The 27,242-nt window shown below is 37.1% G+C and overlaps 1 protein-coding gene across 2 annotated transcripts in view; it reads left to right on the forward strand.

Annotated features, from left to right (window-relative positions):
• The window catches only part of LAMA2 (laminin subunit alpha 2), a 676,446-nt gene that overhangs the window by 618,757 nt on the left and 30,447 nt on the right, over positions 1–27,242 (forward strand). The window contains exons 52-55 of one of the 2 annotated variants that reach the window (XM_040238873.1): positions 13,401–13,539; positions 15,612–15,623; positions 18,798–18,918; positions 23,670–23,846. In XM_040238873.1, the coding sequence (XP_040094807.1) occupies positions 13,401–13,539; positions 15,612–15,623; positions 18,798–18,918; positions 23,670–23,846 (449 nt within the window). The remainder of the gene's footprint in view (positions 1–13,400; positions 13,540–15,611; positions 15,624–18,797; positions 18,919–23,669; positions 23,847–27,242) is intronic. The other variant, XM_040238874.1, reaches the window with a different exon arrangement.

Raw genomic sequence — 27,242 nt, forward strand, 5'->3', positions numbered from 1 at the left:
TCACATCCATCGAGTCAGTGATGCCATCCAGCCATCTCATCCTCGGTTGTCCCCTTCTTCTGCCCCCAATCCCTCCCAACATCAAAGTTTTTCCAATGAGTCAACTCTTCGCATGAGGTGGCCAAAGTACTGGAGTTTCAGCTTCAGCATCATTCCTTCCAAAGAAATTCCAGGGTTGATCTCCTTCAGAATGGACTGGTTGGATCTCCTTGCAGTCCAAGGGACTCTCAAGAGTCTTCTCCAACACCACAGTTCAAAAGCATCAATTCTTTGGTGCTCAGCCTTCTTCACAGTCCAACTTTCACATCCATACATGACTACTGGAAAAACCATAGCCTTGACTAGACGGACCTTAGTCGGCAAAGTAATGTCTCTGCTTTTGAATATGTTATCTAGGTTGGTTATAACTTTTCTTCCAAGGAGTAAGCGTCTTTTAATTTCATGGCTGCAGTCACCATCTGCAGTGATTTTGGAGCCCCCCAAAATAAAGTCTTACACTGTTTCTACTGTTTCCCCATCTATTTCCCATGAAGTGATGGGACCGGATGCCGTGATCTTCGTTTTCTGAATGTTGAGCTTTAAGCCAACTTTTTCACTCTCCTCTTTCACTTTCATCAAGAGGCTTTTTAGTTCCTCTTCATTTTCTGCCATCAGGGTGGTGTCATCTGCATATCTGAGGTTATTGATATTTCTCCCGGCAATCTTGATTCCAGCTTGTGTTTCTTCCAGTCCAGCATTTCTCATGATGTACTCTGCATATAAGTTAAATAAGCAGGGTGACAATATACAGCCTTGATGTACTCCTTTATTGCTGCCCTGTAAATAAGTTATTTAGTACCATTCTTCTAGATTCCATCTGTATGTGTTAGAATACAATATTTCTCTTTCTCTTTCTGACTCAGTTCACTTTGTGTAATAGGTTCTGGGTTCATCCACCTCATCAGAACTGACTCAAATGCATTCCCTTTTACGGCTGAGTATTCCACTGTGTACATGTACCACAACTTCTTTACCCATTCATCTGTCGATGGACATCTAGATTGCTTCCATGTTCTAGCTATTGTAAATAGTGCTACAGTGAACAATGGGATACATGTGTTTTTTTCAATTTTGGTCTCCTCAGCGTATATGCCTAGGGATGGGATTGCTGGGTCATATGGTAGTTTTATTCTCAGTTTTTTAAGGAATCGCCTGGGTCATATGGTAGTTTTATTCTCAGATTTTTAAGGAATCGCCATACCATTTTCCATAGTGGCTGTATCAGTTTACATTCCTACCAACAGTGCAAGAGTGTTCCCTTTTCTCCACACCCTCTCCAGCATTTATTGTTTGTAGACTTTTTGATAATGGCCACAGTGGCTGACTTTATTTTGGGGGGCTCCAAAATCACTGCAGATGATGATTGCAGCCATGAAATTAAAAGACACTTACTCCTTGGAAGGAAAGTTATGACCAACCTAGATAGCATATTCAAAAGCAGAGACATTATTTTACCAACAAAGGTCCGTCTAGTCAAGGCTATGGTTTTTCCAGTAGTCATGTGTGAATGTGAGAGTTGGACTATAAAGAAAGCTGAGCACCGGAGAATTGATGCTTTTGAACTGTAGTGTTGGATAAGACTCTTGAGAATCCCTTGGACGGCAATAGTCCATCCTAAAGGAGATCAGTCCTGGGTGTTCATTGGAAGGACTGATTTTGAAGCTGAAACTCCAATACTTTGACCACCTGATGCGAAGAACTGACTGATTTGAAAAGACCCTGATAAAAGACTGAGGGCAGGAGAAGGGGATGACAGAAGATGAGATGGTTGGGTGGCATCACCGACTCAATGGACATGGGTTTGGGTAGACTCCGGCAGTTGGTGATGGACAAGGCCTGGTGTGCTGCGATTCATGGGGTCGCAAAGAGTCGGACACGACTGAGTGATGGAACTGAACTGATTCTGACCGGTGTGAGGTGATATCTCATTTTAGTTTTGATTTGCATTTCTCTAATAATGAGTGATATTGAGCATCTTTTCATGTGTCTGTCAGCCATCTGTATGTCTTCTTTGGAGAAATATCTGTTTAGGTCTTTTTCCCACTTTTTGATTGGGTTGTTTGTTTTTCTGGTATTGAGTTGTATGAGCTGCTTGTGTATTTTGGAAATAAATCCTTTGTCAGTTGTTTCACTTACTATTATTTTCTCCCATTCTGAGGACTGTCTTTTCACCTTGCTTATAATTTTCTTTGCTGTGCAAAGCTTTCAAGTTTAATCACATCCCACTTGTTTACTTTTGTTTTTATTTCCATTGCTCTAGGAAGTGGGTCATAGAGGATATTGCTTTGATTTATGTCATCGAGTGTTCTGCCTGTGTTTTCCTCTAAGAGTTTTATAGTTTCTGGTCTTACATTTAGGTCATTAATTCATTTTGAGTTTATCTTGGTGTGTGGTGTTAGGAACTGTTCTAATTTCATTCTTTTACATGTAGCTGTCCAGCTTTCCCAGCACCATTTATTGAAGAGGTATCTTTGCCCCATTGTATATTCTTGCCTCCTTTGTCTAAAATAAGGTACCCATAGGTGCATGGGTTTATTTCTGGGCTTTCTATCTTGTTCCACTTGTCTATATTTCTGTTTTTGTGCCAGTACCATACTGTCTTGATGACTGTAGCTTTGTAGTGTAATCTGAAGTCAGGAAGGTTGATTTCTCCAGCTCCATTCTTCTTTCTCAAAACTGCTTTGGCTCTTTTGGGTCTTTTGTGTTTCCATATGAATTGTGAAATTTTTGTTCTAGTTCTGTGAAAAATGCCATTGGTAATTTGATAGGGGTCACATTGAACCTGTAGATTGCAGTTTGTAGTATAGTCATTTTCACAATATTGATTCTTCCTACCCAGGAACATGGAATATCTCACCATCTGTTTATGTCATCTTTGATTTCTTTCATTAGTGTCTTATAATTTTCTGTGTACAGTTCTTTTGTCTTCTTAGGTAAGTTTATTCCTAGATATTTAATTCTTTTTGTTGCAGTGGTGAATGGTATTGATTCCTTAATTTTTCTTTCTGATTTTTCATTGTTAGTATATAGAAATACAAGTGATATCTGTAATTGATATTGTTTCCTGCAACTTTGCTAAATTCACTGATTAGCTCTAGTAATTTTCTGATACTATCTTTAGGGTTTTCTATGTAGAGTATCATGTCATCTGCAAACAGTGAGAGCTTTATTTCTTTTCTGATCTGGATTCTTTTACTTCTTTTTCTTCTTTGATTGCCATAGCTAGGCCTTCCAAAACTATGTTGAATAATAGTGGTGAAAGTGGACACCCTGGTCTTATTCCTGATCTTAGGGGGAATGCTATCAGTTTTCACCATTGAGAATAATGTTTGCTATAGGCTTATCATATATGGCCTTTACTATGTTGAGGTAGGTTCCTTCTATGCCCATTGTTTTGAAGAGTTTTAATCATAAATGGGTGCTGAATTTTGTCAAAGGCTTTTTTACATCTATTGAGATGATCATATGATTTTTATCTTTCATTTTGTTAATATGGTATATCACATTGATTGATTTGTGTATATTGAAGAATCCTTGCATTCCTGGAATAAACCCAATTTGATCATGGTGAATGAGCTTTTTGATATGTTGCTGAATTTTTTTGCTAAAATTTTGTTGAGGATTTTTGCATCTATGTTCATCAGTGATATTGGCCTCTAGTTTTCTTTTTTTCTGTTCTCTTTGATTTTGGTATCAGGGTGATGGTGGCCTCGTAGAATGAGTTTGGAAATGTTCCTTCCTCTGCAATTTTTTAAGGCATTAGCCCTTCTCTAAATGTTTGATAGAATTCTACGAAGCCATCTGGTCCTGGGCTCATGTATTTTGGGAGATTTTTGATCACAGCTTCAGTTTCAGTGCTTGTAATTAGGTTGTTCATAATTTCTATTTCTTCCTGTTTCAGTCTTGAAAGATTGAACTTTTCTAAGAATCTGTCCATTTCTTCCAGGTTATCCATTTTATTGCCATATAGTTGTTCATAATAGTCTCTTATAATCGTTTGCATTTCTGCATTGTCTGCTGTAACCTCTCCTTTTTCATTTCTAATTTTGTTGATTTGATTCTTCTCTCTCTTTTCTTGATGAGTCCAACTAAAGGTTTGTCAGTTTTGTTTATCTTCTGAAAGAACCAGCTTTTAGTTTTCTTAATCTTTACTATTGTTTCTTTCATTTCTTTTTTATTTATTTCTGCTCAGATATTTATGATTTCTTTCTAGTAATTTTGGGGTGTTTTTGTTCTTCTTTTGCCAGTTGTTTTAGGTGTGAAATTAGGTTGTCTATGCGATGTTTTTCTTGTTTCTTGAGGTAGGACTGCTTTTGCTGCATCCCATAGGTTTTGAGTTGTCATGTTTTCATTGTCATTTGTTTCTAGAAGTTTTTTTATTTCCCTTTTGATTTCTTCAGTAACCTGTTGGTTATCTAGAAATGTGTTGTTTAATCTCCATGTATTTGTGTTTCTTACAGTTTTTTTTTTCTTGTAATTGATATCTAATCTCATAGTGTTGTGGTTAGAGAATATCTTGATATGAATTCAATTTTCTTAAATTTACTGAGGTTTGATTTGTGACCCAAGATGTGGTCTATCCTGGAGAACATTCCATGTGCACTTGAGAAGAAGGTGTATTCTTCTGCATTTGGATGGAATGTCCTGAAGATATCAATGAGATCCATCTCATCTAATGTATCATTTAAGACTTGTGTTTCCTCATTAATTTTCTGTTTTGATGATCTGTCCATTGGTGTGAGTGGGGTGTTAAAGTCTCCTACCATTTTTGTGTTACTATCAGTTTCTCCTTTATGTCTGTTAGTGTTTGTCTTATGTATTAAAGTGCTCCTATGTTGGGTGCATAGATATTTACAATTGTTATGTCTTCTTCTTGGATTGATCCCTTGATCATTATGTAGTGTCCTTCCTTATCTCTTGTGATTACAAGAGATATTTTATTTTAAGGTCTATTTTGATATGAGAATGCTACTCCAGCTTTCTTTTGCTTCCCATTTGCATGGAATATATTTTTCCATCCTCTAACTTTCAGTACGTATGTGTCTTTAGGTCTGAAGTGGGTTTCTTACAGAGAGCATATATATGGGTCTTGTTTTTGTATCCATTCAGCCAATCTGTGTCTTTTGGTTAGAGCATTTAACCCATTTATATGTGAAGTAATTATTCATATATGTGTTTCTATTGCCATTTTCTCTATTGTTTTAGGTTGATTTTGTAGATCTTTTTTCTTCTCTTGTATGTCTTGACTATATAAGTCCCTTTAACATTTGTTGTAAAGCCGGTTTGGTGGTACTGAATTCTCTTGACTTTTGCTTTTCTGAATAGTTTTTTATTTTTCCATCAATTTTGAATGAGATCCTTGCTAGGTACAATAATATTGGTTGTAGATTTTTCCCTTTCAGTATTTTAAATACATACTGCCATTCACTTCTTGCCTGCAGAGTTTCTGCTGAAAGATCAGCTGTTAAGCATATGGGGTTTCCCTTGTATATTACTTGTTTCTTCTCCCTTGCTGCTTTTAATATTCTTTCTTTGCGTTTAATCTTTGTTAGTTTGATTAGTATGTGTCTTGGTGTGTTTCTCTTTGGGATTATCCTGTATGGAGCTCTTTGTGCCTCTTGGACTTGATTGACTATTTCCTTTTCCATGTTGGGGAAATTTTCAACTATAATCTCTTCAAAAATTTTCTCTTATCCTTTCTTTTTCTCTTCTTATTCTGGGACCCCTGTAATCCGAATGTTGGTGCATTTGATATTTTCCCAGAGGTCTCTGAGATTATCCTCAGTTCTTTTCATTCTTTTTACTTTATTCTGCTCATCAGAAGTTATTTCCACCACTTTATCTTTCAGCTTACTGATTCATTGTTCTGCTTCAGATAGTCTTCCATTGATTCCTTCTAGACTATTTTTAATTTCAGTAATTGTATTGTTTGTCTCTGTATGTAAATTCTTTAAGTCTTCTAGGTCTTTGTTAATTAATTCTTACATTTTCTCCATTTTGTTTTCAAGGTTTTTGTTCATCTTTACTATTATTATTCTGAATTCTTTTTCAGGTAGTTTGCCTGTTTCCTCTTCATTTATTTGAACTTGTGTTTCTAGTTTGTTTCTTCATTTGTATAGTATCTCTCTGCCTTTTCATTACTTTTTTTTAACTTATTGTGTTTGAGATCTCCTTTTCCCAGACTTCAAGGTTGAATTCTTTCTTCCTTTTGGTTTCTGCCCTCCTAAGGTTGGTCCACTGGTTTGTGTAAGCTTTGTATAGGGTGAGATTTGTGCTGAGTTTGTGTTTGTTTGTCCTCTGATAGGCAAGGATGAGTGAGTTGGTAATCCTGTCTGCTGATGATTGGGTTTGTATTTTTGTTTTGTTTGTTGTTTAGATGAGGCGTCCTTCACAGGGTGTTATTGGTGGCTGGGTGATGCCAGGTCTTGTATTCAGGTGGTTTCCTTTGTGTGACTTCTCACAATTTGATACTCCCTAGGATTATCCTATGGACGGAGGAGCCTGGTGGGCTGCAGTCCATGGGATCGCTAAGAGTCGGACATGACTGAGCGACTTCACTTTCACTTTTCACTTTCATGCATTGGAGAAGGAAATGGCAACCCACTCCAGTGTTCTTGCCTGGAGAATCTCAGGGACAGTGGAGCTTGGTGTGCTGCCGTCTATGGGGTCGCACAGAGTCGGACATGACTGAAGTGACTTAGCAGCAGCAGCAGGATTAGTTCTCTGGTAGTCTAGGGTCTTGGAGTCAGTGCTCCCACTCCAAAGGCTCGGGGCTTGATCTCAAGTTTTGCATGGTTCAATATATTCTTTTCCCCTGGTCAGGTACTCTTGTCCACTCTCAACTGGTGTTCTTCATGCACTTTTGTGTCTGAAGGTGTATTCCTAGTGTATCCTTGGAGAGAGATGTACTCCATGTCCACCTACTCCTCCGCCATCTTGTTCTCTCCACTCTATTATTCTTGCCTGGGGAATCCCATGGACAGAGACAGCTGGCATATTTTGGTCCATAGTGTCGCAAACAGCAGGACATGACTGAAGCGACCGGGCACCGGCCTGAGCTGAACTATAGTAATTCTCCTACATACGAACAAGTTCTCTTCCAAGAGCACATTTGTAAGTCCAATTTGTTTGTAAGAACAAAAAAGTTAGCCTAGATACCCATCCAACACAATTGGCTATGTTGTGCTATACTGTAATTAGTTTATGTTACTTTTCACACAAATAGTACATAAAACACACACACACACAAATAAAATATTTTTAATCTTACAGTACAGAAGCTTGAAAAGTACAGTGGTACAGTACAACACCTGGCATACAAGGGCTGGCATCAAGTGAACAGGCACAAAGCTTTACTGACTGGAGGGAAAAGAGGTGGGAGATGGTAGAGCTGAAGTGTTGTCAACAACTGGAGACAGAGGAGAGGGCAAGCTGCAGTTTCATTCACACCTGAAACTGATGGCACATGTTCAGAGCTTGAAATAAAGATACTGTACTACTGTACTCTCTACAGTACTGTACAGTAAAGTCCACAAGACCACAACTACTTGTAGTGGATGCACACATATGACAATGTACACTATACACATGAATTAACTTACATGATTGGACACGCAAACACACGCTTGCATCTTTTTTTTTTAATTTTTATTTTTACTTTATTTTACTTTACAATACTGTATTGGTTTTGCCATACATTGACATGAATCCACCACGGGTGTACATGCGTTCCCAAACATGAACCCCCCTCCCACCTCCCTCCCCACCACTTCACACCAGTCAGAATGTCTGCGATCCAAAAGTCTGCAAGCAATAAATGCTGGAGAGGGTGTGGAGAAAAGGGAACCCTCCTACACTGTTGGCGGGAATGCAAACTAGTACAGCCACTATGGAGAACAGTGTGGAGATTCCTTAAAAAATTGCAAATAGAACTGCCTTATGACCCAGCAATCCCACTGCTGGGCATACACACCGAGGAAACCAGAATTGAAAGAGACACACGTACCCCAATGTTCAACATGCTTGCATCTTTGAAAGTTCACAACTTGAAGGTTTGTATGTAGGGCACTTACTGTAAGGAGTGTCAACTGTTCCTGAAAGCTATAGGGAAAGAACTACTAAGAGTTTTAATCAAGAGTGTGATACTACCAGATTTGTGTTTTAGGGACGTTTCTTTAGCAGCAACTTGGAGGGTAGATTGGTGACAATTTCAGATTCTATTGCAATCTGTAGGAAAACCAGTGGAAGAGCAAGGAGAATGAAACTATGAGAATGAATAGGAAAGAATGGAGTTGAAAGATATTAAGCATTTTTAAATTGAGAAGCTTTATGAAATACTCAATGTGGAGAGTAAGGTTTTTTTTAATAATTCCTTTATTTTTCTTAAAATAACAACAACAACAAAAATCAGTGCCATTTACCAAGCAATTGGATGCAAGAAGAAACATAGATTTTAGAAAAGAACTTTAGAAAAGCTTTATTAGAGCTTTATTAGCTTTTTTAAAGCTTAGAAAAGCTTTATTTTAGATATGTTGTATTAAAGGAACTCTTAGTATCTTTAGCAACCTAAGGAAGCCATGTAATTGACAGGCAATTCATTATGCGTATCTGAGGATTAACAGAGTTCTAGGGGAAAGATGGATGGCTGCGAAGCATTACATTTTAAATAGTTGTAGCTTAATAGAGATGAGAAAAACCAGTCATATCTAGAATAAGATTATCCAACGCCCTGGAGCAAACAGCAATATCGAAGCAGTATAGTAAAGGGAGGCCCCTCAAAGGGAGCTATAAGGAAATAATCAGAGAGAGGAGAAATAAGAAAAGTAAATTTTCAGATTAAACTGGAGGCAGAGTGACCAATTAAGAACAATAATAGTTCAGACAGGAGATAAATGATGGCTTGAAATGAGTTTCAGTGGGATTTGACAGCAGAGAAATGCAAAATGAATCCACAGTGTGATACCACTATACGCTTACTAGAATGTCTATAATTAAAAAGACTGAACATACCCAGGGCTGGCAAGGATGTCAAGCAAGTGGAATTCTTATGCCCTGCTGACAAGGACGTAAAAATGGTACAGCCACATTGGAAAACAGGTTGGCACTTTCTTAAAAGGTTTAATATAGATGTGTCATATGAAACAACCATTCCACTCCTAAATATTCACCCAAGATTTGTGAAAGTATATATCCATAGAGAGACTTGTACCAGGAAATTTATAGCACCTTTATTTGTGATACTCAAAAAAACAAAAAACAGTGCAAACATTCATCAGCAGTTGAATGGATATACAAATTGTTGTATATCCATACAATGGAATATTGTTTAGTGGTAAAAGAAAATAATGAACTATTAATATGCACACAAAATAGATTAATAGCAAAATAATTTTTCTGGGTAAAAGAACTCAGACCAAAAAGTAAATTTATGTAAAAATTATATATAAAACACAGACTAACATATAGTCACAGTAAGTAGCTAGAGGATATTTGTGGATAGGGTTTCATAGGGAGGGACAGTGGAAGGAAGGATGACAAAGAGACTTAAGGAAACTACTAGAGTGACTGACATGCTCAATTTTTTGACTGTGATCATTTCATGGATGGAGAAGGCAATGGCAACCCACTCCAGTATTCTTACCTGGAAAATCCCACGGACAGAGGAGCCTGGAAGGCTGCAGTTAAGGAGTTCGCAAAGAGTTGAACACGACTAAGCGACTTCACTTTCACTTTCCACTTTCATGCATCGGAGAAGGAAATGGCAACCCACTCCAGTGTTCTTGCCTGGAGAATCCCAGGGACGGGGGAGCCTGGTGGGCTGCCATCTCTGGGGTCGCACAGAGTCGGACACGACTGAAGCGACTTAGCAGCAGCAGCAGCATTTCATGGATGTATAGAGATCTCAAAACTCGTCAAATAGTACATTTTAAACATGGACAAATTATACCATGTCAGTTTTACGTTGATAAAAGTGTTTTAAAATAGAACAGAGTGAGTTCCCTGGGGGCCTAATAGTTAGGATTCCAGGCTTTCCCTGCTATGGCTGGGTTCAGTCCCACGTCAGGGAACTGAGTTCCTATAGGGATGCGTGCATGTGTGGACAGTCACTCAATCGTGTTTGCCTTTCTACCACCCCCAGACTATAGCCCCCAGGCTCCTCTTCCTTTGGATTTTCTAGGCAAGAACCATAGAGTGAGTTTCCATTTCCTTCTCCAGGGGATCTTCCTGACCCAGGCATCGAATCCACATCTCCTCCTTCTCCTTCATTGGCAGGTGGATTCTTTACCACTGAGCCACCAGGGAAGCTCATAAAGCCATGCAACACACTGAAAAATAAATAATTGTTTAAAGAGAACAGATAATAAAGTTCTTTAGATGAAATTAGTAGGGCTGTTGATTGGTAAGTATAGAATAGTGAGGAGAAAAGATGACTGTCTAATTAGGAGATTGGGTAGGGGTCTTAGTGCTACCAGATAAAATAAATAATACAGATCTGGGAATAAAAAGATAACCATTTTAATTCAGAATATCAGCTGGGGAGGTATATAATGAATCACCTGCTAAAGGTGGATTTTTAGGCAAAAATCAGGTCCAGGCATGTATATTTCTGAGTGGTCAACATATAGTAAGTAGATATAAACTTGAGGCTACCCAGATAGCTGAAACCTGACAAACAGCCAAATGAAAGCCCTTTGGTGACCGTCAACATTTCAGAAGTGTTCAGAAAAATAGGGTCCCAGGGAAGGAGACTGAGAATGAGGTTGGAAAGGCAAAAGAAGCTGGAGAAGTTGGTATTATGGAAGTCAAAGGAGGAAAATTCTAGAAGGATGGAAATATTAACCTCACATACTGCACAGATTTGGATTAAGGTAGGGTCCAAAGAACCCCATAGGATTTGGATGTAGGGAGGACACTGGGTTTTAGCAAGGTCAGAATCCATGGAGTAGTGAGATAGGAAGGCTATTGATCCTTTTCAGATCCCTGATTATTTGTTTTACACAAGTTATTCTCAGCTAGTTTGTAAAACTACTGTCCCTTGAAGTTCAAACTGTCTTTTTCAGGAAGCACTCCCACCTTCTGAGTCAGTTAGTAGAACCACAGTCACTAATAGAAGTGCCCTATGGCCCCCCAAGTGCATTGATGTGGACGCGAAATTGATCATTTAGATTTTCAGTGGATTAAAAGAAGAAAAGAACAGCCAAAGTGAAAACAACTCCTTTATAACAACTCAGTATTGATTACAAAATACTTGTTAAGTTCCTACTCTGTGTCTAGTATTGAATAAAACCCGTAATTCCCTGTTTATCCATAAATGATAAACTCATTGACTTTTAAAATTTTATGTTAATTGCTATTCTGTAAGTGAAAGAAATAGGGCAAGGAATAAAAGCAAGTGTTAGCATTCCGTAGCAGAACCCACTTCATAGCTGTCACTCATGAAGGACAGAGTAGAACCCTTCTTTAAATCAGTAAAAATATGCCACCCTACGTCTCAATACCGAAGCTAATACTTCAGTGGGCCAGTGAGTTTCACTTCAATTGCGTTTCTGCTTTTTAATCAGTTTTTCTTAGAATGATTTCTAAAAATGTATATATTCACTCAGGGATAAGGAAGAAAACTACCTCCAGTCACTGGCTTGCCTATGATAGAGAGACAACATCTCATTTTCACAGACATTATTAAAATATATACCAGGTCTATAGAAAAGAGGCTATTTTCACATTCCAGTCAACAGCCCTACGTGCAAACTTCTTTGCTGATCTGGATTTTAAAAAAAAGAATATGTATGAAAAAGTTTTGAAAACATTTTTATAAATCTTTTTTATTTTAGCCACCAATCTGGTCAAAAAGATATGTGAGTATGAAATTGATATGTGCTGGAAAGTAATTAACTTTTTAAATCTTAACTTGCTTAATAATTTTTAATTAGGCACTTATTTTTAAAGTAATTTTTTTTGTTTATCTTTATAAAATTCTTCAAGGATCTGAGGTGTTAATAGGTTTGGGTATTTTATTTTGGATATTTTTTAAGGTAGTTATGTTTGGTTTTACTGAGGATACTTCCTTTTGAAATGGAAGGGCTACAGATTACAGTGGAATTTTGGAGTTTGATATTCTCTTTATTTTTCAAAGAACACTCTTCTAAAAAGTGGTGAGTTGGGAGAAAATAATAATATTTCAAGGTCAAACAAACTTGAGAAATACTTCTTGTTCTTTTTTTTTTTTTTTTTATACTTCTTGTTCTGTGTCCCTTTTTTGGAGCATTACTTTTCATATTAGTGTGTTGCAAGATCTGAGCAGCCATAAAATTAAGATCTGTGTTTAAATTTGCTTAACCTAGTATTTGTCATGTTTATTTGATCCAGCAATATCCAAGAAATGAATGCTCCAAAGAATAAACACTTCAAAATGCCCTTAAAACCCATTGGTTCAAGTGGCCATTTTTAGACCCTTGCTAATTCAGATGTTATATCCGGCAAAGATTTAAAGGCCAAATTTGTCTTGTTAATGAACTGATGCCTCAGTATGCATCAAGGATCCAAAATATATGAAGCAGTTAAGGTTGGGCCTAGGCAAATATTATGGTGAGATAGCACATAATTCAGAGAGAACCTAGCCTGACTCTTAAGAATAAAGAGGGTAAAAATCAGTGAGATAAAGTGTTCATATCTGCTCTCTGAACAAAGCAGTTTAAACAGAGAAGAGTCTTTCTTTTTTTCCTTTTTCCTTTCTATTTCTAAATTCTTATCCTCATCATATTGGAAGTACATTTAGAGACCTGAGAGAAAAGCAATAAGCAATGAAAACTGTACCTCTCTTGAAACACTCAGCATCCTCCATCTAAAATGTAGTTTACAATGGATGTGGATCCTATCATCTTGCAAAATCAAACATTCCCATCTCTCCACTTCCGGGCACAACCACCTCATCCGCATTCCTCTAGGGATGATCCTCAGCCCCAGTACTTCTGTGGATACTGAAATGTACAGACAGAATCACAAATTGTGTTTATCACAGTCTGATTTCTAGTTAGATATTTATCTTATTAATTACTTATTAATTTTATTTTCTAACTACTTGTATTATGGAAAACTGTGTCAATGAGTTCTCTGTTGTCCATCTAAACATTTTTATTTTATCTTGACTGGTTTGTGTTCAGGCTACTATTTTCATGCTTTCTTTGTGGATCGTATAACAATGTATTTTATTGATGTTGTAGTTTCTGCAGTTATTAAATAGCTGTATATAGTTATAGTGTTAATTTGAGAATTAAAGTAAAAGTATCTTGAAGAAACAGAAATAATATAGATGTGGTTGGTATTGCTCAAATAAAATGTGAAACTTTCTCCTTCCTTTGCAGCCAACATATCAATTGTAGATATTGATACTAACCAGGAGGAGAACATAGCAACTTCATCTCCTGGGAACAACTTCGGTCTTGACTTGAAAGCAGATGACAAAATATATTTTGGTGGTCTGCCAACACTGAGAAACTTGAGGTAATTTGATGTATATTTAGGGCTAAGGATTATGTTTTAATTAAATGGGGTCACTATGCTCACTAGAGTTCTGAAGTTTAATTATAACAGGAATATCATATAACCTTTAGTTGCAGAAAATGCCATATCTAAAAAATTGTGCTACATGTTAAAATAATACCAGGATTTAAAACCCAGAGATTAATTTGATATCTTTATTGAAGAGATGGATGGGAATCACTGTTACCTTTAGAGTCAGTCACGAGATAAAAAGAATTATAAAAGTTATTAAAGGTGGAAACTGGAGTTGAATGTAATTGCTTTCCGCTGTACATTCACCAGAAATAATGGTGCACTGACTTTGCTGCGTGTTCTGAAAATTAGTCAGAGTTCCAGGATACTGTGAGTGTAACCTACTTGATGGCTAAGCACAAGCATGATAATAGTGTAATGGAACTTTCCCATGTACTTGATGCTAAAGCAGTATTAGTTGTTCTTGCCCATGTCAATATTTTTCAAAACTTCACATATATTTTTTAGATAGCAGGATGGGGAGATGTATTTAGTTTAATGGTTTAATTAATTCCAAAATAAATAGAAGTAATTAAAAAGTGTCAAAAAATATTTCATGTGATATTTCATTAATCTCCTGCTTGTTACAAAACAGCCTATAAGAAATAAAAGTTATAGAGTACTTGGTGCTCAATAAAAGGTAATTGAATCTAATTTGGATGGGATGAAGACTTGGCCAAACCATAAGAATTTACTATAAATATAGACCACCATATTTTTACATTTTATTTTGTTTAGTTTGCTAGTTTTTTTATGATTACAAAAGTCCTGCCTAGGTGTTTCTACCCTAAAAAGACACATTACAATTGGAATGGTCTCAGAATAACTGAAAAGTATGATGGTCAGTTCTTTTCATATTTCTCAAACGAGCAGTAGAACTTCAGTCTCATCTATACTATTGAGCAGACAGAGATTTGTGTTTCTTTCTGCATCTAAATTCATAAACCAGACACCTGTTCAGTTTATCAAGTGTATAATTTGATAAGCTTAATGCAGATAAACTGGCTCTGCATTCATCCACATGATATTGTATTTGTGTTAGGAATATAGATTTTAATTGTCTGGTCAGAAAAATTATTGCAGATTCAATGTATTTGAATAGTAGCATAGTTATTACTCCAAAATCCATTTATTCATTCAACAGGTGTTTGATAAGCATCTACTATGTTCCAGATACTATTTAAATACTGGGGATCTAGCAGATTGTTCAAGTCTAAGATTTACTTTGCCAGATTACTAACTAAATTCTCTATGAGTGAATTAAATGTGGCCAAAATCAGGCTATCCAAAGATGGCTTCATCTATTCTGATGGTAATGTAGTTTTAATTACCGTAAAGTGATTTTTAGGAATTATCCACAAAAGTGTATATATTAATTTAACTGAGATGGGTTTATGTATTATTAAATAGTTTGCAGACTGCATACCTAGTGAGTCTTTATTGCCACAATGTTTTTTTTAACTTCCACAGTATAGCATTTCATAATTATAATATTTCTATGGTATGACACATTATTTCAGAACAATCTTTTGACATTTATTTGTGAGACATATATTTGTGGCTATTCAAGGAGCCATGCATTCATAGCTATAATTTACCCACAGGCAAGATCTTCTTATAATAAAGTGCAAAAGATGTGATGGACATGAATTATTTCATATATATTAAGTTCAAGCTAAGTTCAAAAAGGCAATAAGCTCTCCTTATAAGCTACTCATGAATATTACAGCACAGGAACATTTGTTCATTTTCCATTAATAAAAATGATAAACATGAGTGCTTTAAATTCAATTCCAAAATAAAAATTTTCTAAGAGAATAGTGTGGGAGATGGTCACCATTGGATTCTATTTTCGTCACAGTCAAGGGTATATGCCTGGTTTCCTTTCTTGTGGTGTTTTACTTTCCTTTGTAGATCTCTGTGAAATGCTGTTTTAAAAGATTTATGATTATAGTTTATTGTTTTACTAAATGAAAATGCAATTATAAGTAAATCACTTTTTTCTCTTCCCTTTGACCTAGTATGAAAGCAAGGTAAAATTTAAATTTATGCATGCTTTCTTCAAGTGCATGGGTTGGGTCAATGTGGCTTCTAAGATAAAGCGGTGATGCAGAAGCAGAGTGACACCTATCCAGCTTTATTCATAGTACATTTCACCAGCAAGTAATGCATTCTGAGATAATTCTCATGCTGCCCTTTGCTTACAAAAATGCTGCTGCTTACCCACCATCACAGAACTGCAGTTTGACTTGTTCCACCAGCCGTGATGATGAATTTGCTCTGCTTATTTGTTCAACAGCCCACATACAGTGCCCTCTAGTGCACACTTGCAGCAGCACAGGCCAAGGGCAGCTGGTCAAGTTTATGGGCACAAATCTAGTTCTGGGGAACAAAGTGATTTTCTGGGTTGAACCTCAGAGTCTGGTCTCCCAGGTACTGTACTCTCTGCTGAACAAGCAACTGTGCTCCCAAACGCTTACTACTGCCTGATCGCTTTTTGCAAGCCTGCAAAGATGCACATGTTTACATAGCCCTTGCACCTCTTGGCAAAGCTGCTACTTTATTGCCTTGTTTATTTAGAATTTAGGTATGGAGTCAGATAAAAGGAGCCTCTAGAAATACTGTATGTAAAACAAGTGTTTGCATTAACTATGAGAAAGTTTGCAGACAGTCATCCTAGCTTCTCCGGAGCATTTCAATTCCGATTTGCAAGCGGGCAGTATTAGCCTGGAAGTTTTAAGCATCAAGCCCTTGTACGTGGCTGATCAAACCCCAGAGATGTGTGCAAGGCTGGTGCCGTCTGGCTAGAGTTACAGCTGAGTGTTTTGGTATTTCAAAACCTAACAGTGCCAAATTTCACAAAAGGACATAATGAAGCTGAGCTGATCAAAGAAATTTTTAAAGCAAAGGCTAGATGTTTAATACCAGAAACTAGACTATATAGAACTGAAAGCGTGGAAAAAAATAATCTAAGTTGTTGCATCACGGACCAGTCAAGTGCTGTTTGCTGAGATGGCTAAAAGGCAAAGGCTGGCTTTCAATGAAAGTATATGCTAATAAGGCTCTGGAATGACACTGTGTAGCTTTGTAATTTTGCCTCTGAGGCAAACAGAGGAAACAGAGGCCTGTGGTTACCATTAGGAGTCTGATCACCATATGTGATTACTTTTCCCCTGTGATTTTCATAATGTTGAGCCTGCTGAATCATTGTGTTTTGAAATGGTTCTTTGTATTTCCCTGAAACAATGAAGTGTGTAACTTGTAGGAGTGATTTATTTTATTGATAAGACCTCTGAGAAACTCGTGATAAATCAGACCTCCTCTCAACAAACATAGAAGCAAATGAATGCTGAGAATGAAGTTCACTGGCTTCCTTCACTTTATACAGGAAGTATATAAGCAAGATTCTCACTGTCCAGCTGGCATGTATTTGTAATAACCAGCTGACCGAACAGAAGGGGAAGACCTTGGGAACAAGTGGAAATGATCAAAGAAAATAAAACAGTCCCAGAGAGAAAGAAACAGAACAAATACCCGGCATGAGATAAATCACCGGATACACACTGCCAGGGGTCTGATTTGCTGGCCTCCCTGTTTGTCCTCATGTCATATGTTTTTTATTAAGGCAGAAAAAGGAATCCTGCCACCATGGGACAGTGAGGAGAGAGTTAATCATTATCCTACTAAGTATAATATCTTGGTATTGATTGGACACTTTTTAGAGTTGCTTGCTTGCGTGCATGCTAAGTCACTTCAGTCATGTCCAACTCTTTGTGACCCTATGGACTGTAGTCCACCATGCTCCTTGTCCATGGGATTCTCCAGCCAAGAATACTGGAGTGGGTTGCCATGCCCTCCTCCTCCAGGGGATCTTTCCCACCCAGGGATCAAACCTGCATCTCCTGCAGCTTCTGCATTGCAGGTGGATTCTTTACCACTGAGCCATCAGGGAAACCCCTAGAGTTGCTTATTAACATTAAAAAAAGTATTCCTTTTTCTATTTCTGTTGACCTGCACCATTCAATATGGTAGCCACTAGCCACAGTGGCTATTTAGCTTTAAGTTAAAGAAAAAAAAATTTTTTAATGGTATTTCCCTGGCTGTCCAGTGTTTAAGATTATGCATTCCCACTTCAGGGGGCATGAGTTTGATCCCTAGTTGGGGAACTAAGATCCTATATGCCATGCAGTGTCTCCAAAAAAAGAAAAAGAAAGAAAATTAAATAGCAATAAAAATCCAGGTTCTCATTGGCACGAGCTACTTTTCAAGTGTCAGCAGACATATATGGCTACTCCTTACTGATTTGGACAGCGCAGGAAAGAATATTTCTATCATCACAGAAAGTTCTACTGGACAGTGCTGCTATAGATGAAAAAAGTGTCACCGTTAACATCCTGTTAGCTTGTGTTTATCAAGCACTTACTGCATGCTAGCATGTTTATCCTTTTTTAAGAAGCAGTAAGCAAAAAAGTAAATATTCAAGTGTCTTTTGGGTGTTGAAGCCATTTTCAACTTTATTGGAAAAATTAAACGTATGTTTTGTCCTCTGGTTGCTTTATTTTGTTACTGCTCCAATACAGAATAAGTACTTTAGGGTCAATTTGTAAACTTAAAGTATCTTTTTTGAAACTGTAATCCAAAAGAATGTTTCTCAGGTTTTATTTGACTTAAAATTTTTAAAGAGAAATATGACATTATCTTATTCTCAGTTAAACCCTCAAAAAAAGTCTCAATGTCAGAAATATTATCTTTTCAAAATAAATGTTTCCAGATTTTTAAATTTTGAGCAAGATTTTATTTAATGTTTTTCGTTATATAGTATGATTATGCTGTCCTGTACAAGTATCTGCTCTTGGGTGGAAAAAAACAAACACATTTCATTATGCATATGAAGCACTTCAAAAGAAGTCAGTTAATTTCTATACCTTGTATTTAAATGCAATAGTTGAGATTATTTTTTAAAAGGAGAGAAGGAAGAGCTACATAAAGACTCCTTGTGCAAGTTGGTGCTAATATCCACTTATCCAACCAGTAGCTAATGGAAGCATAGCTTTCTGGGTCCATGTGTGCACCTGTGCACAGTTTGAGAGACATACGCCTGCCTGTGCATCAGTTTGCTCCATATGGCTTGCATCCAATAGTCACAGACACTATACTGCCATTGTCCTAATGATATTGCTTTTATTTTCCATTTAACTTTTCAACAGGCCAGAAGTAAATGTGAGGAAATATTCTGGTTGCCTCAAAGATATCGAAATTTCAAGAACTCCATACAATATACTTAGCAGCCCTGATTATGTTGGTGTTACCAAAGGATGTTCACTGGAGGTTGGTCTCTTCTTAATGGCTTCCTAAATACCTTCATATAAGATTTCACTTACTTAGTTTGGGTCTATTACAGGGACCAGTCCTTGTTTATCTGTTTTAAATTCCTACTGACCCTAGTCTTGTTGCTCTTTAGTCGCTAAGTCGTGTCCAACTCTTTTGCGACCCCTTGAACTGTGGCCCAACAGGGTCCTCTGTCCATGGAATTTCCCAGGCAAGAATACTGGAGTGGGCTGCCATTTCTTACTCCAGGGGATCTTCCTGACCCAAGAATTGAACCCATATCTCCTGCATTGACAGATTCTTTTTTTTTAATTTATTTAATTGGAAGCTAATTACTTTACAATATTGTAGTGGTTTTTGCCATACATTGACATGAATCAGCCATGGGTGTACATGTGTTCCCCATCCTGAACCCCCCTCCCACCTCCCTCCCCATCCCATCCCTCAGGGTCATCCCAGTGCACCAGCCCTGAGCACCCTGTCTCATGCATCGAACCTGGACTGGTGATCTATTTCACATATGATAATATACATGTTTCAATGCTATTCTCTCAAATCATCCCACCCTTGCCTTCTCCCACAGAGTCCAAAAGTCTGTTCTTTACATCTCTGTCTCTTTTGCTGTCTCACATATAGGGTCATCGTACCATCTTTCTAAATTCCATATATATGCCTTAATACACTGTATTGGTGGAGAAGGCAATGGCAACCCACTCCAGTCTTCTTGCCTGGAAAATCCCATGGATGGAGGAACCGGGTAGGCTGCAGTCCATGGGGTTGCGAAGAGTCAGACACGACTGAGCGACTTCACTTTCACTTTTTGCTTTCATGCATTGGAGAAGGAAATGGCAACCCACTCCAGTGTTCTTGCCTGGAGAATCCCAGGGACGGGGGAGCCTGGTGGGCTGCCGTCTATGGGGTCGCACAGAGTCGGACACGACTGAAACGACTTAGCAGCAGCATACTGTATTGGTGTTTTTCTTTCTGACTTACTTCACTCTGTATAATAGGCTCCAGTTTCATCTGCCTCATTAGAACTGATTCAAATGCATTCTTTTTAATAGCTGAGTAATATTCCATTGTGTATATGTACCACAGCTTTCTTATCCATTCATCTACTGATGGACATCTAGGTTCCTTCCATGTCCTGGCTATTGTAAACAGTGCTGGCAGGCAGATTCTTTACCACTGAGCCACCAGGAAGCCCCAACCCTAGCCTTAGCTCTGTATAAATGATAAACCAAGATTGAAGTACTTCTAAAATTTATCATGATCAACTAAACTTAGGAAAACAGTATTATAAAAGATTCCAAACTATCTTTGCACATGCACAGCACTTCATAGTATGTACTTTTCAATATTAATCTCTTTCCTGGTTCTGTCTTCTTTCCAGTACTACTTTTGCCTTTTCCTCATTATCATGTCGTCTGTATCAGATTCAGTTTACCGTTGTGTCTTTTATATAGCTTTATTATCAACCTTAATTTTTTTCTGGAATATGTTAGGAGTTTACTCAAATAACAAGTAATAGTTTATACCATGATCTTTAGTATTTAACATCTTGTCCACAGCTTAGAAGTCAAGCCTCCTTTTCTTTGAAAATGGCACACGGCGCGAACCATCTGCAAAGACTTGGCTTTGATGGGACTGCAAAATCCCCTGTTATCAGTTATCTTCAGTATCTTTTCTTTATTGCTGCAGCAGTCTAGCAGCCCCTGATTCCACTTGACTATTCTGCACTGACTCTTCAATAGGCACTAACCCATAAGAGAGAGAAACACAAGTCACAGCTCTTCTCTCTTATATTGATTGGTCAGAAGTTTTGTTTAGGTTTTTCCATAAAATGTTACAAAAAAACCTGAGCAAACTTATTGATCAACCCAATAAAATCGGATAATAATCATCATCGAATATTAGTAAATTTTGCAATTCAATTCAGTCGCTCAGTCATGTCTGACTCTCTGCAACCCCATGGACTGTAGCGCACCAGGCTTCCCTGTCCATCACCAACTCCCAGAGCTTGCTCAAACTCCTGTCCATCGAGTTGGTGATGCCATCCAACCATCTCATCATCTGTCACCCCCTTCTCCTCCAGCCCTCAATCTTTCCCGGCACCAGGGTCTTTTCAAATGAGTCAGTTCTTTGCATCAGATGGCCAAAGTCTTAGAGTTTCAGCTTCAGCATCAGTCCTTACAATGAATATTCAGGACTGATTTCCTTTAGGATGGACTGGTTAGATCTCCTTGCAGTCCAAGGGACTCTCAAGAGTCTTCCCCAACACCACAGTTGAAAAGCATCAATTCTTCTGCGCTCAGCTTTCTTTATAGTCCAACTCTCACATCCCTACATGACTACTGGAAAAACCATAGCTTTGACTAGATGGACCTTTGTTGGCAAAGTAATGTCTCTGCTTCTTAATATGCTGTGTAGGTTGGTCATAGCTTTTCTTCCAAGGAGCAAGCATCTTTTAATTTCATCACTGCAGTCACCGTCTGGAATTATAAAAGTAATGAGTTTGTTTTCAAAAAGAAAATGCCAGACTTCCATGGTAGTCCAGTGGTTAAGAATCTGCCTGCCAGTGCAGGGGACACAGGTTCCATCCCTGGTCCAGGAAGGTCCCACATGCTTCCGAGCATAAGCCCATGCCCCACAACTACTGAACGTGTGCACTGGAACACATGCTCCACAAGAGAAGCCACTACAGTGAGAAGCCCACACAGCAACTTAAGAGTACCCAGCTCACTGCAGCTCGAGAAAGTGTGCACGCAGCAACAAAGACCCGGAGCAGCCAAAAGTGAATAAATCAATAAAAAGTAGTTTTTTAAACATAAATAAAAATAAAATGGTAAATATATCATAGGTAAGGTAAGATGAAGTCGCTCAGTTGTGTCTGACTCTTTGTGACCCGCATGGACTGTAGCCTACCAGGCTCTTCCATCCATGGGATTTTCCAGACAAGAGTACTGGAGTGGGTTGCCATTGCCTTCTCCAGAGGATCTTCCCAACCCAGGGATCGAACCCAGGTCTACCACATTGTTGGCAGACGCTTTGCCGTCTTAGCCACCAGAGAAGTCTATAAATATATCATACTTACAAATTTTTAATTATCCTGATATGACCAAACTTTTCATTTTAGCTGCTTCCTCCAGTTAAAATTATTTTAAAGCATTGTGATGGGAGATGAAGGGATTTGGGAAAAAAGAGAAAATCCCTACTGAGCTATGAGGTTTAAAGACTGGAACAGAACTTTTGGGGTCTTCATTGTGCCTGGTTACAGTCCCTGACTTGCAAGTAGCTATAGATACCCACCCTGAGAAGCTTGGGAATAGGAAAAAGGAAAGTATATACAGAATTTAATCTCTAAGAATCCATACTGACCTCTTTTTGCTCAGAGTTTTAATCTTCCAAAGCCTGACTCTCATCCACATGCAAAAGATATATATACATAAGAATGGAAAACTGTCCAGAAAATGAATAGCCTGTATACATGGAAATGATGGTTCTGTAAAGGTACTTTTCAGTAACCAGGAATTATTTGCTACTAAAATATGAAGCAGAAATTGAAATATTTGATAAATATTAAAAAGTCTTCACAGTAGTTTTATTTGAACTATCCAAGACTCTATGACTTGAAAATTGGAATTGAAAACAGATTATACATTTTACAACATTTATGTCACTTAACTTAGCCTGGAACACTGTGGGGGGGAATATCCTGCATTAAAAGATTCCTTGTTTTCACTCCAGCAAAATCCAGGACTTTTCAAATGAACATTTTAAGCACTATAAATGCCCAACTACAGGGGGTTGCTTAAATAAATCCTTGCACATTCCTACAATGGAATGACCTGCTACTAAAAGTGAGATTGAAATCTAAATTTACTGACAGAGATACCCCCGCATATAAAGTGAGGAAAAGGAGTCACAAATGAACGTACCTGGCATGATTCAGTATGAATATAGAGAGGAGGAGAAAGGAAAGGAGCAAGGCTGTAAAAGATAAAACAAGTGAATGACTGCATGGCTGCATGAATCCGTGAATGAATTGATTATATCGAAAGAAAGTTATATGCTTCTACACAGCTTTGGGACGGGAGTGATTTTTACACTCTTACTTTTTGTACTTTGTTACTGTCTACAATGTTACTGTTTCAATTTCATCAGCAAAGACTGATACTGTTTTCATTTTAAGAAAATTAAACTATGAAATATTTATTTTTAAAATTTAAATTGTATCTGATTTTTAAAAAATTCCTCCAGAGTGTCTTTATACATTTAGTAGCAATGAACATCTTTACCCTCAACTCATCACTGAGAAAGAATGCAGACAGAGACCATGGTCAGACTTAGCTATAAAACATAAGCAATTAGTTGGTAAAAGGATTCAAGGGATCAATGAGAGTGTTTTCAAGGAAGATTTAGCAAGACAGATTTAAATCAGAAGAAAATGTTACCTACTAGTGCTAATCAGTAATAGTCTTTTATATTTCAAATCAAAAATTCTAGAATAAAAGCAGAACCCCAAAGTTTTATTTTAACTTAAACTGTTCAGAAAATTAAATGTTGCAGTTTGGAATAATATTTCTTCAGTTGCTCTTAAGTGTAACTGAGTTTTCACGCATTCTGAGTTGTCATGCATGACAATATGTTTCATAGTAACTTTGAGTGCATTGAGAAAGGTGAGTGAGATGGAGAAACTAAGTGTTCATTCATTTCTAATGCTTTCTTCCCTTCTTTCCTTTTACCCGAAGAACGTTTACACAGTTAGCTTCCCCAAGCCTGGTTTTGTAGAGCTGTCTCCTGTGCCTATTGATGTTGGAACAGAAATCAATCTGTCCTTCAGCACCAAGAATGAATCTGGGATCATTCTCTTGGGAAGTGGAGGGACACCCATTCCGCCTAGGAGAAAACGACGGCAAACTGGACAGGTAATTACAACACCTAATTAATACAATAAAAATAAAATAATAGTTAATAAAAAATACAACACCTAATTAATAATGCATTTCCCCTAGTGCTTATATAAAACAATTATTTTACAAAGAGACCCAGGAGAGGCATTTAGGATTTATAAATTGTCTTTGTATTTTTTAAATTTGTATCATTTATTCCTATTATCATCTTCTTAGGACAATTATCTCCCCAAGGATTTTTCTGTTGGTCAATTCTACGTGTAGGTGCACTTGTATTTACATCCATATATCATATGTGTTTGAACATATAAAGAGAGAATGCTTAAAATATATTCAAATTGTATTAGTATTCTCTTCTAAGTCTAGTTTCCTACCAACCCTGTAGATATCCAGATGGGGGACCCTTAAATTTAAATTCCCTTTGGATCAGTTTCACTAGCTAACATGATGCAGTCTGTTGGCGCCTAACTGCTCCACCTTCTCTGGACACCAAGAAAGCAAAGAATGGACCTGGATAGGAGAAGACAAAAAAACACAACCAACGCAGTGTCACAAGAGTGACATCAAAATAAAGCCTACACAGAGTCTGCTTTGTGAACTTCTGTTTCCTGCCCTCTAGCCATTTAATTCTGTTAAAAGCTAGGTCTTAGTTGTCCACGTCTAGGCAACATAAGTCTTTACTGCATGGATATTCCTCCAGTACTTTCAACCATACTTTTAAAGATAACACATTTTTTCCTTTTAATCTAGTTTTTCTCAGTGAAAGGGTTCTTAGGAATTACCTAGTCTGCCATGGCCAAAGAATAGAGTACTTTATAAACATGTCCTTTATAAATATGCATGCATCCCTGTAAATCAGGTTGTATTGTTTGTGATTATAGGATTCTTAAAATCACTTTTATCATTTAAAGTTTAATAAGTTAAACCACTATTTAATAATAGTATGTAATAATATTCTTTTCTCCCCACCACCAAAAAAAGAAAATAACAAAATACAGTTGACCCTTGAAAATATGAGTTTGATCACACAGGTCCCCTTGTATGTGAATTTTTTCTTCAATGGTAAATACAACAGTATTACATGGTCCAAGGTTGACTGAAACTGAGGATGCAGAATATCTGATATGGAGGAACTGAGTAAAGGGAGGGCCAACTATAAGTTATGCTCTGATTTTTGACTGTGGAGGGTCAGTACCTCATGTCATTCACCTGCACTAACAAATAAAATCCAAAAATGTGCAACCATGAGTAACTTGCATTATCTACAGAACACAAAGTTGGTTTGATATTAGAAAGTCTGAAAAATCATATAATCATCTTACTAGACATAGAGAACACTTGTAGCTAAACACCAATTCCTGATCAAAAATAACAATAACAAAAGACAGTAAATTAAAAAGAGAATGATAGGAAAACATAAAAATTTCCTATAAAATCAAGCCCAACAAAAGATAAATATTATTGCTATACTGGTTTTAGCCAATGCAATAAGAAAAGAATTAATAAATATAGTACAAGAAAAAAATATATAATTTAACAAGAAATAAAACAAACATAAGACCTATACTGGAAAAATATAAAATTTATTGAAAATGTATAACAGACTACTTAATAAAGTCATTATGTTAATGGAAAGACTCAGTGTTAAAAATATTTCAATTCTCCATAAAATCATATGCAGGTTTGCCTTCAATGAGAATATCACGTTATCTTTTTGTAAATCAGAACAAATTCTAAAATTAATATCAAAAGTCCAAGAAAGTTATGAAATAGAATAAGTTGGAGGACTGTTCTAGCAGTTTTGAATCATGGTTGTGTAGTTTTCATACATGGATAACTCTGTTTCGGTAGAACGTAAGAGAGAGCCAAATATAGATGGAAATGACATTTGGGAGTAGGTGGCATTGAACTTCATCAGGGAAAAAAGTGAACCTTTCAGGGAATGATTCTGGGGCAATTCATTATCCATTTAGAAAAAAATAATGAAGTAATTTCTATTTCATGTTAAACAGAAAATTAATTCCCAATTAATTAAAGTTTTAAATATGAAAGGAAAAAACCTTAAAATGTTTAGAAGAAAATGTAAAAGGATAACCTATGACCTTAAGGAAGAAACTAATTTGTTTGGGAAGGCAAAAAAAAAAAAAAAATTTTTTTTTGAAAATTAGAGGAAGAAGAAGTAATGTTTTATCTCATTTTATATTGTGCATAACAAGTACAAAATAAGTATACTAAAAATGTTCTCCTAAAGTCTTTGCCTTTTAATCCAAAAAACAAAAAATTTATTATAATAAATGTAAATAATAAGCCAGTTATTATAATGAAAGGACCAGATCAAACCTTCTGAGATAGATTTTCACTAAAGGATATCTGTGCCCTGGATCACAGTCAAGTAACTAAATACCACCTCTCAGTTTCAGATTTCTCCTCATCAGAACCAAATAAATAGGCTTGAATCATCAGTTGTCAGGATAGTTCTTAAAATAAAACTTTTTCATTAAAACAATTAAAATGAGAAGATATTAAGTGCTATAGTACAAATTAGAAATAACATGTTAATGCTTCAACATTTTAATGAATATCTGTTTTAAAATATCACTGTTATTGCTGTCCAAAAGAGGAAACAATATTAAATAACTCATTTCTGTTGTAGAATCAAACTGGTTAAATGACATACTTTATTTTTCAAAGCTACCAGTTTTGATACTCACAATCACATTTGTGATTATGTTCTGCTAACGGGGTTTGAGACCTCAATCAGCTTAAAAAAAAACAACTTTAATTGAGTGCTTAGATGGCAGTTGCCCCTTTCTGATGGATAGCAACACTAATCCAGGTCCTCTGGCCATTTTGCATGGAACACGCAGCAACACAGCCGATTTTGCAAACTGTTGGAGACATTGTGACGTTTGACTGAAACCATCTCCACCGCCTTGTGGTGACTCATGGAGGACCGACTGATGGTGTGTGGCAGGGGGGCCCGTGCCCCACTAGAAAAGGAGCATACGGTGGTGTCAGCTTTGGGGATGAGGACTGCATTCAGTTTGCTCCCTGGGGCTCACAAACTGATCTCAAAAACCACACTGTTGCTATAGTAACAGTGACAAGAAGAAAGCAGTTGTGTTTGTGGATGAAAAATTGTCTGCCTTCTTTCTAAATGTGGGAGACAAGTTAGGTGTTGGTGATAGCAATCCATTCCACCAGCCTGGAGAAGGCATTGAAATCTAAACCCTCAAAATGCCCTGAAGTGGGAGTGAGACCTGATTTCCAGAAGCTAGCAGTCCATCTGTGAATGCAAGGGAGAGGGGTTTTATTAACCCCCTTTGTTTCCTGATGGGTTTCATGAATTAGAAGCCCAATGCGAGCACAGCTGTTCCTTTCAGCATGGCAAATCTGCTTTGCAGAGATGGC

Source organism: Oryx dammah, unplaced genomic scaffold (assembly GCF_014754425.2).
Source record: "Oryx dammah isolate SB20612 unplaced genomic scaffold, SCBI_Odam_1.1 HiC_scaffold_4, whole genome shotgun sequence".
Classification (NCBI taxonomy): domain Eukaryota; kingdom Metazoa; phylum Chordata; class Mammalia; order Artiodactyla; family Bovidae; genus Oryx; species Oryx dammah.